At 43.7% G+C, this 12,730-nt stretch overlaps 1 protein-coding gene across 1 annotated transcript in view; it reads right to left on the bottom strand.

Annotated features, from left to right (window-relative positions):
• The window catches only part of ABLIM1 (actin binding LIM protein 1), a 186,393-nt gene that overhangs the window by 153,208 nt on the left and 20,455 nt on the right, over nucleotides 1-12,730 (bottom strand). Inside the window, exon 2 of the mRNA XM_081228323.1 lies at nucleotides 6,141-6,275. Within this exon, the coding sequence (XP_081084449.1) occupies nucleotides 6,141-6,275 (135 nt within the window). The remainder of the gene's footprint in view (nucleotides 1-6,140; nucleotides 6,276-12,730) is intronic.

Below are 12,730 nucleotides of genomic sequence, written 5' to 3'. Positions count from 1 at the left end.
TGTCCCTGAGTCCCTATCACACCTGGTGCCACCTTACATTATTTCCACCTGACTACCATTCTATCCCCCTTCTGCATCTATCTCCCTGCCCCCAGTCCACATCCTATCTTTCTCTCCATCACAGCACCTATTACTCAATATAATACATGCTGCTTATGTGTATACCTCTTCAAATACCCCCGAGTTCTCTGACACACAAACACGTATGTGTGTCAGCACACAAACATGCTGTGCTCTTTCTTTCCTCAGCATTTAGCATAATATCTTGCATGGAGTGTGTGTTCCATTAACCTGTACTAATTGGATACATAACTCTTGGACCATCAGATCCCAAGATATCAGACGTTTCAGGAAGTGATATAGGTTCACCAACCAAACTCCTGCTCACCAACCCTGACCCTGTTACAGCTAAACCTATGAAGTCGTGGACTGCTTATGGGTTTAAGTTTGTGTTATGAAGTCTAATTCCTCCACTGCAGCCCTTCCCCACCTTCATACTTGTCTAGCTCTCATGTAAGACGTTCAGTGTCCTCTTTGTCCCTCCTCCTTCAAAATCCATTCTTAGTAAAAGAGTTCATCTCTGCTTTTTATTTCCACGGGTATTTGCATCTTAGGGCTTTCTTTCTAATTGCGGAAAGCCCCCTCAGGTCCCAGTCAAGAACTACAAGGCTTTGGCAGCATGGTATATGTATGAAGGAGAGCTGGTAGGAGGGAGGGGAGAGAACCACCCGGAGATCCTGACTCAACTTGCGGTCAGAACCTGAATGTTCCTCCTCCCGCACTCAGCCAGGTCTTGACCAAAAGCTCAGGCTTGTTTTAGCAAATGCTCTCCACCCAAAATCCTCCATCCTGGGACATTAGCTCACAATCGGAACATGACATCTCTATTTTGCTTTTCCTTCCAGTTTTATTGAGACATAACTGACATACAGCTCTGTATAAGTTGAAGATGCACAGCATAATGATTTGACTCACATACACCATGAAATTATGACCTCAGTAAGTTTAGTGAACATCCATCATCTCATACAGGTGCAGAATTAAAAAAATAGAAAAAAAATTTTTTTTCCTTGTGAAGAAAACTTAAGCTTTACTCTCTTAACTTTCACATGTAACATACAACAGTGTTGATTATATTTATCACATTGTACATTACATCTCTAGTACTTATTTATCTTATAACTGGGAGTTTGTACCTTTTGACCACCTTCATCCAATTCCCCCCACCTCTGCCTCTGGTGACCGCAGTTCTGATCTGTTTCTCTGTGAGTTTGTTTTTGAAGTATAATTGACCTGCAACACTATGTTAGTTCCTGGTACACAACACAGTGATTTAACATTTCTATACATTTCAAAATGATCACCAAGACAAGTCTAGTTACAATCTGCCACCACACAAAGGTATTACATAAATATTGACTGTAGTCCCCACGCTGTACATTTCATACCAGTGGTTCACTTATTTTGCAGCTGGAAGTTTGTACCTCTTAATATCCCTCACCTATTTCTCTCCCACACCTTCCTCCTCCCCTCTGGCATCCACCTGTTTGTTCTCTGTATCTATGACTCTTGTTTCTGCTTTGTTATGGTTGTTCACTTGTTCTGTTTTTTAGATTACACATATAAGTGAAATCATACAGTATTTGTTGCTGTCTGACTTATTTCACTTAGCATAATACCCTCTAGATCCATTCATTTATTCTTTTGCAGATGGCAAGATTTTATTCTTTTTCTGTGACTGGGTAATATCCATTGTATATCACATCTTCTTTATCCAGTCATCTATTGATGGGCACTTAGGTTGCTTCCATATCTTGGCTATTGTAAATAATACTGCAATGAACATAGGGGTGCATATATCATTTTGAATTAGTGTCTTCATATTTTTTTTGGATAAATACCCAGAAGTGGAATAGTTTAATCATATGGTAGTTCTATATTTAATTTTTTGAGGAATCTCCATACTGTTCTCCATAGTGGCTGCACCAAGTTACATTCCCACCAACAGTGCACGAGGGTTCCCTTTTCTCCACATCCTCGCCAACACTTGTTATTTGTGTAAAAAGGACACCTCTGCTTTAGATGTAACAGAAAGAAAACAAAACAGTTGTTTTAAGACTTAGCTTCAGGGATGGGGAGGGTGGGAGGGAGGGAGATGCATGAGGGATGGGATGTGGGAACAGATGTATATGTATGACTGATTCACTTTGTTATAAAGCAGAAACTAATGAAAAAAAAAAAAGACTTAGCTTCAGTCTGGGCCACTTGGGTTAGGACGAAGACAGCATTCTTCAAGGAGAAGACTTTTGTTTCCTCTGGGAAACCCTCCTAATGAGCTTATAAAACGTAGAGACCCTAAGGTAATTTAGACTCCTGATCTGACAATGAGGGAGAAGGAAGTTGGGGTCCCTGGGATGGAGGGGAGCAGGGCCTTTGTAGAGAGAGGAAGCCCTACCAAGATGGTAGCAGATGAGGTTCTGAATAAGTATGAGAAATGGCCCCAATCTGTCCTTTCTGCTCAATTTTTCTGTAAATGTAAAACTGCTCTCAAAATTAAAGTCTATTAATAGACTTTTCCAGTTAATAGAAAGAAGGAAGGAAGGAAAGAAAGAAAGAAAGGAGGGAGGGAGGGAGGGAGGAAGGAAGGAAGGAAGGAAAGAGAAAGCCTGAGAATACCAGGCAGTTGTCTATTCTGTGCTATAACTCCCTCCATTATCCCAGACATTCAGTAAACTCTGCTGAAAACAGCTGCTTTGTGAAGTGGTACTTTGGGAAAAGGAGGAAGAGAAATGGTGTCCAGTATGGGGTGAAGCCATGCGAAAGGCACAGCACTCATAAAGGGGAGACCAAGAACTTGGGAGTGGCAAGAATTTAGAGCGAGAGGGGACCACAAGAAGGTAAACCTCAAGGAATCTCTAGAACTGTGTTGTCCAATACTACAGCTACTAACTGCCTGTGGCTATTGAACGGTTGAAATGTGACTGACTGGTCCAAATTGAGATGCACTGTAAGCTAGTATGAAAAAAAAAGAATGTCAAGTATCTCAATAATTTTTATTTTAATTACTTGTTGAAATGATACTATTTTGGGTCTGTAAGGACAAATAAAAAATATATTATGAAAGTTAACTGCACCTGTCCCATTATACCTTTTTAATATAGCTATTAGAAAATTCAGAATCATGTATGTGGCTTGCATCATGTTTCTACTAGACAACACTACTCTAGAATCTTGGGGAAAAGGCATAAACTTGCTAGAGTATAAGACATGGGGAGCTTAAACACTTTCTTTGGATAGTAAAAAAAGGGGTGACCCCAGTAAGTTGGAGACATAAGACAGTAGACTTGACAGGTAAAGTATGGGAAAATACAAATTTACAAGAACTGATGACATTTATTTTAGTAAAATTTTGTTTAAACTGAAAATAATTCCTATGAATGATGTGTTCTCAAAATATGATGTAATTTATTAAAAAATTCAACTTTTCAGGAACATATTGATAGCATGAAACAAAGTACATATGGTACAAGTTTCGAACATAAATAACTTACATTCAGTCCTTCGATTTAAACTAGAAGAAAAGCATGGAAACTTCTACCTCCCGGGGGATAAACGAATGTGTCTTCTAATATCTTGATGTGTTGAACAGTGACCACCCGGAGACTAACACTTTGTACTTTCAACTAGAAATATAAACTACATACAGGGCTGCCCTTGTTTACTTTTTTCTGTTTATTTCATACCAAATCTACTCCTTAAGCCATGTCTCAGGAAATCTATGAGCAAAAAATAAAACAAGGGGCTTCCCTGGTGGCGCAGTGGTTGAGAGTCCGCCTGCCGATGCGGGGGACACGGGTTCATGCCCCGGTCCGGGGAGGGGGGTCCCACATGTCGCGGAGCAGCTGGGCCTGTGAGCCATGGCTGCTGGGCCTGCGCGTCCGGAGCTTTGCTCCGCAACGCGAGAGGCCACAGCAGGGAGAGGCCCACGTACAGCAAAAAAAAAAAAAAAAAAAAAAAAAAAAAAAAAAATATATATATATATATATATATATATAAAATGCCTGACCCCAAGTTAGCCAATCTGGATGTAAGCAGAAGTTATATTTTTTTCTGACATGCTACCTAAAAGTCTCTAATTCAGTACCTCTGGGTTCTGTATTATGTAGAGATATGGTTATGTGTATATAGAACTGGCAAACTTCAGACCTGGGGTGATTTAAATATCACGTGGTCTAGTCTCTTTCTTTTACAGATAAGGACACAGAGCCACAGAGAGGTCACTTGCCTGAGACCATAGAGCTGCTTTAGCGGCAGGGGCAGGACTTAAGGCACACAGAGTGCGGACACAGTCAGTACCCTGGGTGTGACCCTGATGTTTCCTGATAACCAACTTGGGTCGTCTGAAAACCGGGGACTTATCGTACTTGCTCATAGGGATTTCCAGGAGGATCAAAGACTCTCTCTATATATGATGCGCATTATAGCCTTTGTCATCTCTGTCACGCTCAATGGGAGCAAAACTCATGCCCTTCCTTCCCCTCCACCTTTTTACCCGAGCTATATGCTAGTGCTCTTTTTCCTGAAAAGGTTACACTCAGTGAAAGAAACAGCTGTGGACTCCAGAAAAGCTTTTGCCCGCCACCTTTGATCATGTATTTGAGGGTCTCTAGGCAGCCCGGAGCTTACTTGAGAGACCCCGGGGACAGCTGGTTAAGATGGCAATGCTGACCCTTTGTAGCCTCAGGGGCTCGGAATGAAACATGGTTTCCAGGAATGAGGGTGGGTACCACGTACAGAGCTCAGAGTACAGCTACAGAGCAGGCTCATGGTCTTGCCCCTCTTCCACCTCTTCCAACATCACTGAACCCCAGCCTGAGCTATCCAGACATGCCCTTAGCTCAAGTAACATATTTATCAAATAAACACACAGAAACTACTCTCTTCTTCCTTGGCCACTTGGCCATGCCCTGGCTCCAGAATAACAGGACAGCACATTGCATACATAGATGCCAAGAGTTGCACACCCAAAAAGGGGGGCTTGTTAACGGAAATCAACCACAAATGGGTCACTTTTTTTTTTTTTTGCGGTACATGGGCCTCTCACTGCCGTGGCCTCTCCCGTTACGGAGCACAGGCTCCGGACGCGCAGGCTCAGCGGCCATGGCTCACAGGCCCAGCCGCTCCGCGGCATGTGGGACCCTCCTGGACCGGGGCACGAACCCGTATCCCCCACATCGGCAGGCGGACTCTCAACCACTGCGCCACCAGGGAAGCTCTGGGTCTCTTCTTAAATGGGAAGTATTTTCCTGCTTGGAGGCCTTCCAAGTGTTCTTGCTTAATTCTCACTTCTCAACACACACACACACACACACACACACGCACGCACAGAAGCCAGTGCCTTAGCACCCCAATCTTAAAGTTTTCCAGTCCTCCTTTAAAAAATGGCTTTGGGACATGGTTACTTTGAAGTAGGAGTCCCTCATCTCAGGGAAAAAGAAATATAAAGTACAGATAAACAGCAAGGTCCTACAGTATAGCACAGGGAACCACATTCAATAGCCTGTGACAAACCAGAATGGAAAAGAATATGAAAAAGAATATGTAAATATATGTATAACGGAATCACTTTGCTGTACACTAGAAACTAACACAACATTGCAAATCAACTATACTTCAATAAAATAAAACTTTAAAAAATTTTTTTTTAAAAAAGAAATATAAACTTGGGACTTCCGGGGCAGTCCAGTGGTTAAGACTCCATGCTTCCATAGCAGGGGCCACGGGTTTGATCCCTGGTTGGGAAACTAAGACCCCATATGCCGCATGGCACAGCCAAAAAGTAAAACAAAACAAAACGAAACACAAAACTCCATTTTCATTGCTTTTCCACAATTAGTCTCCCCTCCTAGGATCAGGAACCTCAGTGAACACCTAAAGACAGGGTACTGCTGGTCTTGGGGGTGGGGGGAGCTCAGCCTCCCCCTTAAGTTTAATCCATTCCCAAGTTAGAGAAGGTGAGCAATTCCAGGGTCTGGGAGGACATTCATTTATCATCTGGTGAACGGGTGTGGAGTTAAGGGGATGGGGCAGCCTCCAAGGCAAGGCCATGGCACACAGCCAGGAAGCTGGAGGCTCCATACCTTTGCAGGTGAAACATTTGATGTGGAAATGTTTGGTCTGGACCCGAAGCACTTCACCCTTGCACGGCTCCCCACATTTGTGGCAGAGAATGACAGGCTTCTCTGACGGGTGGTGAGGGTCCTGAGGGTGGGCCACTGAAAGAAAAACAACAAAAGATCCATGTGAGTAGAAAGCATTCCTACAAAAGGAGTCACTGTGGGAACACATAAATATACCCAGAATTTTAGTTATCAAATGAGCCACATATTGATTCAATAAGCACCAGTGGAGCCTCTGCCCGCATGTCATAATTACGGGGACACACAGATCAATAAGAGAGTTGTGGCTTTAACGGTCCAGTGGGGCAAACACTGGGCTCGTTCCTCTGGCAGCCAGAAGTCTTGTCCCTTCCTCCCAAACTTCTCCAGGACTGTGTAATCGGGTCATTAAATATATGATCTTATTTGCTTCAATATTGTGCGGTATGTCCTTATCTTGATTTAGAAAGTGCCTTCCAGCCGGGAGTTCACTGCAGACTGTAAGTTCCTTGACAATGAGGACCGTGTATTAAAGTTCGTATTTTTGTGTTTCTCCCCGTGTTTACTCCCCCTTCTTTCCCCAGCGCCTCTGAACACAGCAGAACACTCGTGCACCAAAGGGGCTCAGTTAGCATGTATTTCCTTCTTAGTTAGCAGGCACTGGCTAGTTCCTAGTCTCCAAAGAGTCATTCCTGATCCTCATTTGGCAACTCAACCCGTTGGAGGTCTATTACGAGCCTCCTACTGTGTGCACAGTTCCTGATACACACACTGCAGGCAGTCCTTTAAAAAAATAAATTAGCAACTATGTGGATTTCTCTCTGAACCTCAGTTTCCTCTCCTGTAAAACAAAGGGAATTGGATCAACGGATTTTGAAGATCTTTCCAGGCTCTAAAATCATATGATGGGGCTTACAGGGATTATTCTCTCAGTTTTCCAGAGTGTGGCCTTCAGAGAACAGAAGTTATTGTGACTGCCGTGCCCCAGGAATAGGATTACAGGCTCCTCTTACAAAGGACCAAGAGAGTAGGCAGCAAAAGGACACCTGTGACTTGACGCTACCCAAGGAGCTTCATTGAACCTGCAGTGTGTCCAGCCGGAGAATGCAGCAAGGCGTTTTTTGCTATTAAATTCCTTTTCTGATTTGGGTCCTCAGAAGGAGGAACCGTGTGATATACAGAAATGTATTACATAAGTACCTACATGAGCGTGATATGGGATAAGAACAGTGAACCTAAAATTAATCAACCAACACAAAGAACAAAGATGATTTCTTTTTTCAAACGGTAAAACCAGGTTGGACCGGGGGGGGGTGTGTGGGCAGGTATTGCTGAAATTGAATTTAGAAAGCACCTCACAGCAAGGAGCTCTCTGTATACCACGAGTATAATAGTGCATTGTTTCCCTCAGACCACTGTAATGTTCTCATTTCGCCTGGAAAGAGTTTGAATAAGACAGTCCAATTAATCCATTACTAGTTAAATTCTCAGAAACAAGGTTCTCCTTGTGAGATTTAGACCAGCAGCAGGTATAGTTTCGGGTTAAACTTCTGACCTGAAATCTCTGCACTGGACCCCAAAGTGTTCGGCAAAGGTATGAACATCGTGATACCCCTGCATTTCCTTATCTGCCTGCTGGAATCTCTCTTGGAAACCTGTATTCACAACAGAAGTCAGTACTATCTAAAGGAATTAAGAAGGGGCTTCCTTCCAAGATCTCTAAACAACCACTGACTTTTAAAATGATGTGTAACAAGGCCAAACATCTATTCACCTGGGCATTAAAAGAAAAATTCTCCCTTAACAATATCTGCTTTATGTAAGGTTTTTCGTCTGTCTGTTTCAACTTCCTGCTTCCTATAAGAATGGAGGAAAATAACATTTACTGAGCATCTGTCTGCTAAGTGCCAGGCACGGTGCTAGGTGATTACATATAAGTCATTCTATTTCATCCTCACCACCCCTCTCTCAGTGACTTGGGGAATACTGTTCCCCCTTGACAGATGAGGAAATCAAGCCTCAGAGAAGCTGAGCAGCCTGCTCAAGTAACAGTAAGCGGAGGCTCAAAGATCTACACCCAGGGCTTTCTGACTCCCAAGCTCATGCTCCTCTTGTCTAAATCAGAAATTTAGAAATCAGAAATTATTGTAAGTCCAGCAATGATTGTTGTTAAGTCAGGCAATAATTTGTTTAGCCAGGCTCAAGTGCTGTTCTAAAAGCAGCAACTAGGACTTGGTTTATAAAGGCTTATACACTGGGTACAGTAATATACTGCTAGCTGAGCATGGCACCCAGATGGTAGTCTTCAAGGTGGCTCTGCTGACCCCCTATATCAGAACTCCCTGTGCCATGTATTAAATATGCAGATTCCTCAGCCCACTGAACGAGGGGTGTGAGTCAGGGACCTATTATTTTCGTAAGCTCCTCAGGTGATTCTTTTTTTTTTTATTTTACATCTTTATTGGAGTATAATTGCTTTATGATGGTGTGTTAGTTTCTGCTTTATAACAAAGTGAATCAGTTATACATATACATATGTTCCCATATCTCTTCCCTCTTGCGTCTCCCTCCCTCCCACCCTCCCTATCCCACCCCTCCAGGTGGTCACAAAGCACCGAGCTGATCTCCCTGTGCTATGCGGCTGCTTCCCACTAGCTATCTATTTTACGTTTGGTAGTGTATATATGTCCATGCCACTCTCTCGCTTTGTCTCAGTTTACCCTTCCCCCTCCCCATATCCTCAAGTCCATTGTGGCACATATATGCAATGGAATATTACTCAGCCATAAAAAGAAACAAAATTGAGCTATTTGTAATGAGGTGGATGGACCTAGACTCTGTCATACAGAGTGAAGTAAGTCAGAAAGAGGAAGACAAATACCGTATGTTAACACATATATATGGAATTTAAGAAAAAAAAAGTCATGAAGAACCTAGGGGTAAGACAGGAATAAAGACTCAGGTGATTCTTATGCATACTACAGTTTAAGAACTATTGTCCCCTTAGAATTCAGACAATACTGTTAATCAAGTGACAGAGAAGAGTTAGAGTGAAAAACAGTAACCCACAAGACCATCCACCTCAGAAACAATATTAGAACACAGTGGATCTCTTGATGAGAGGGAGAATGCATTTTTGGATGAGAAATTGCACTGCAGTTTCTCCTGACACTTGCATTTTTTATAGCTAAGCAAGCCAGCTATGCTGAGTAATGATGAGGGAAGGAAAATATCATTTCACTTCTTGGCTCTTCCCTTTGCCCTCAACACAGGTGCCAATGCACATGCTGGCACCAGTCACGAAAGTCAGAACCGGGATCAGCATCTGCATTTTGCAGGCATTTCCCTTTGGAAATATATATTACACTGCGAAATCCTCCATGCCCAGAGATGACCTTTACGTTCACCCAGAGATGAGCAGAGACTACATCACGTTTACTTGCCTTTCCATCACACATCAGCCTAGGCAGACGCTTATCAGAACCACCTACTTGTGAAGAAGTGGGCTCTGCTTGTTGGAGGACAGAATCCAAAGACCAAAAGAGACTCAGTATTTATTTCATCCCAACTCAAATCAGTATAGACAAAAGAATCTCTCCGCTTTTGAAAGATCAATAAGGAGGTTTCTTTCTTTCTTTTTTTTTTTTTTTGCGGTACGCGGGCCTCTCACTGTTGTGGCCTCACCCGTCGCGGAGCACAGGCTCCGGACGCGCAGGCTCAGCGGCCATGGCCCACGGGCCCAGCCGCTCCGCAGCATGCGGGATCCTCCCGGACCGGGGCACGAACCCGCGTCCCCTGCATCGGCAGGCGGACTCTCAACCACTGTACCACCAGGGAAGCCCAGGTTTCTTTTACATAACTTCCTTTGGCAGTTTGGTTAATACCGAATGTATATTCTTTGTCTCAAGCCTACATTTTTTTTTTTTTTTTTTTTTGCGGTACGCGGGCCTCTCACTGTTCTGGCCTCTCCCGTTGCGGAGCACAGGCTCCGGACGCACAGGCTCAGCGGCCATGGCTCATGGGCCCAGCCACTCCACGGCATGTGGGATCTTCCCGGACCGGGGCACAAACCCGTGTCCCCTGCATCGGCAGGTGGACTCTCAACCACTGGGCCACCAGGGAAGCCCTCAAGCCTACATTTTTGAAATATGCTGAGCCACTTGCAACATAAAAAATGACATTAATTCTGTACTCCTCTTATTTGCCAACTAGCTCTGTTGCTAATTTTTACTTGATTGCTCCATCCTTCAGAGCCTGGGTGGTCCCTCCGTATTCTACTGAGAGGGAAAATGAGGGGCAGAGAGCTTACATTCCTTGTGCCCGAAGTCAGCAGCAAATTATTGGCAGAGGTACACTCAGCACTCGGGCTTCCCAAATTTTTTCTGCTGTACCAAGTAGTCAGTGATTTACCCCGGAATTTGGGCAGACATGGTTAAAATCTTCCATGGCTCATCAGTTTGTTGCTCAAATAAGAATAATACGGGGGCTTCCCTGGTGGCGCAGTGGTTGAGAATCTGCCTGCTAATGCAGGGGACACGGGTTCAAGCCCTGGCCTGGGAGGATCCCACATGCCGTGGAGCATCTAGGCCCGTGAGCCACAAATACTGAGCCTGCGCGTCTGGAGCCTGTGCTCTGCAACAAGAGAGGCCACGATAATGAGAGGCCCGCCCACTGCGATTAAGAGTGGTCCCCGTTTGCCACAACTAGAGAAAGCCCTCACACAGAAACGAAGACCCAACACAGCAAAAATAAATAAATTAATTAATAAACGCCTACCCCCAACATCTAAAAAAAAAAAAAAAAAGAAGTGGGGAGTTAAGCCCCCCATCACTGAGGGTGGAATGTCATCATAAATTATTAAAAAAAAAAAGAAGAATATGATGAGAAACCAAAAGCATGGTTGCATATCTCCTGAATAGCGAGGAAATGTATCTAAAGAGCCAAGAATTTATTTGCCTGAAAAGGTAAAGGGATTCGTCCACTGCATAGTATCCAGTTTGGAGGGGTTCTGGAGACTCAGTTAGAACAGGCTATTGCGAGGCTAACTGAGGAGTTTCACACTGCCTTTCACAGTCAAGTAAAGCAGGTGAGCCTCGTCCCTGAGACTCCAGCATAGAACAGAACCAAAGTTCCATTCTGGATGTGTTACTTTGGAAATGCCTATTAGAGATCGCAGGTGATGAGACTGTGTGTGTGTGGTGGGGGGGGGGGGTTGAGATCATTAAAGAAACCTGTTACCTTCAGTGCCCCCAAGCAGAGGACATTAAAGGCTGTAAGAGGAAAGCTGAAAAGATTAGGTGGAGCCCCTCCTGATATTCCAGAACCAGCCTCGTCCTACCCAAGTTCTTTCCTTCTGAGGGACAGACCATGGAACTAGACCAGCAGAATCAGAATAGCTGAGACCGCGTATTTGAAATATCTCCTTAGCAGGTGACTATCACAGCCTATGACAACATCCTCAGTATGAGTTATACCTTGCCCCGGGTTATCTGAATTATTCAGAATCTCCCAGGTCATAAATCCCCCTCCCAAGTACGCTTCCCTGTCATTAGCACCGTCACTCCCTTCACCAGCCTTTGAAACCACACAGGCTTGATGGCTTTCAAAGCCCTTCCATCTGCATTTATCTCGTGTTACTCTCATGAGAGCCCAACAAGGTAGGAAGAGCAGAAACTGTCAAGCATGTTTACCAATGGGCAAACTGAGACTCAGAGGAACAAAGTGACTCACCCAAGGTGACACAGCCATGAAACAGGAAGTTGGCAATAAACCAATGCAGCGCTCTTTACACCCAAACGATCCCCTAATCACTGACGCTTGGAGCCTTGCAGTCATCCTGGTCCCACCCTCTCTTTCATCTCCCACGAAATTCTGCTCTAAAAAATAAAGTCTATTAAAATAAAAACAAAATAACTTCCATTCTCTCTCTCAGTCCCAATCCACCAAGTCTAAAGTTCTTGGTCTCATTTCAGAGATCTTCAATCACATGACCCACAATAGCTATCTAGATATTTAAGAAGAGACTACATTGCTGAGTATTTCTCACTGCGCTGAGTGGTCTTGAACTCTGGCCGGCCAACTCCAAAGATAAACACTAAAATCCTCTGCTGTCCATTCATATAAATATACGAAGCTCCCTTTAGTGAGGCCTCCTGACCACTTCCAGGTCAGTCATCTGAAGCTTCTCTGAAGCTCTCACTGTAGCTTATATGAATAAAATATTTCATTCTCCTCCAAGTCCTAAAGCACTAAATACCTGCACTGTCACCCAGCACGTAATTTTCTCTTGTTTTGTGTTTATTTTGCTTTTGTTTCACAGTGCATCAATCCTGACCCTACAAAACTGCAAGCTCAATGGTCAGTTCCTCCAGGTTTCTGGGATACTTCTTTTTTTTTTTTTTTTTTTAAATTTTTTAATTAGTTTCTGCTTTATAACAAAGTGAATCAGTCATACATATACATCTGTTCCCACATCCCTTCCCTCATGCATCTCCCTCCCTCCCACCCTCTGGGATACTTCTGATTTCAAATAATCTGAGTTGTTCTCTCTGTACTTCTCAGTTCAATGATTG

This window comes from Mesoplodon bidens, assembly GCF_964165515.1.
Source record: "Mesoplodon bidens genome assembly, chromosome: 1".
NCBI lineage: Eukaryota > Metazoa > Chordata > Mammalia > Artiodactyla > Ziphiidae > Mesoplodon > Mesoplodon bidens.
This window is presented reverse-complemented; position numbering and strand designations above follow the sequence as displayed.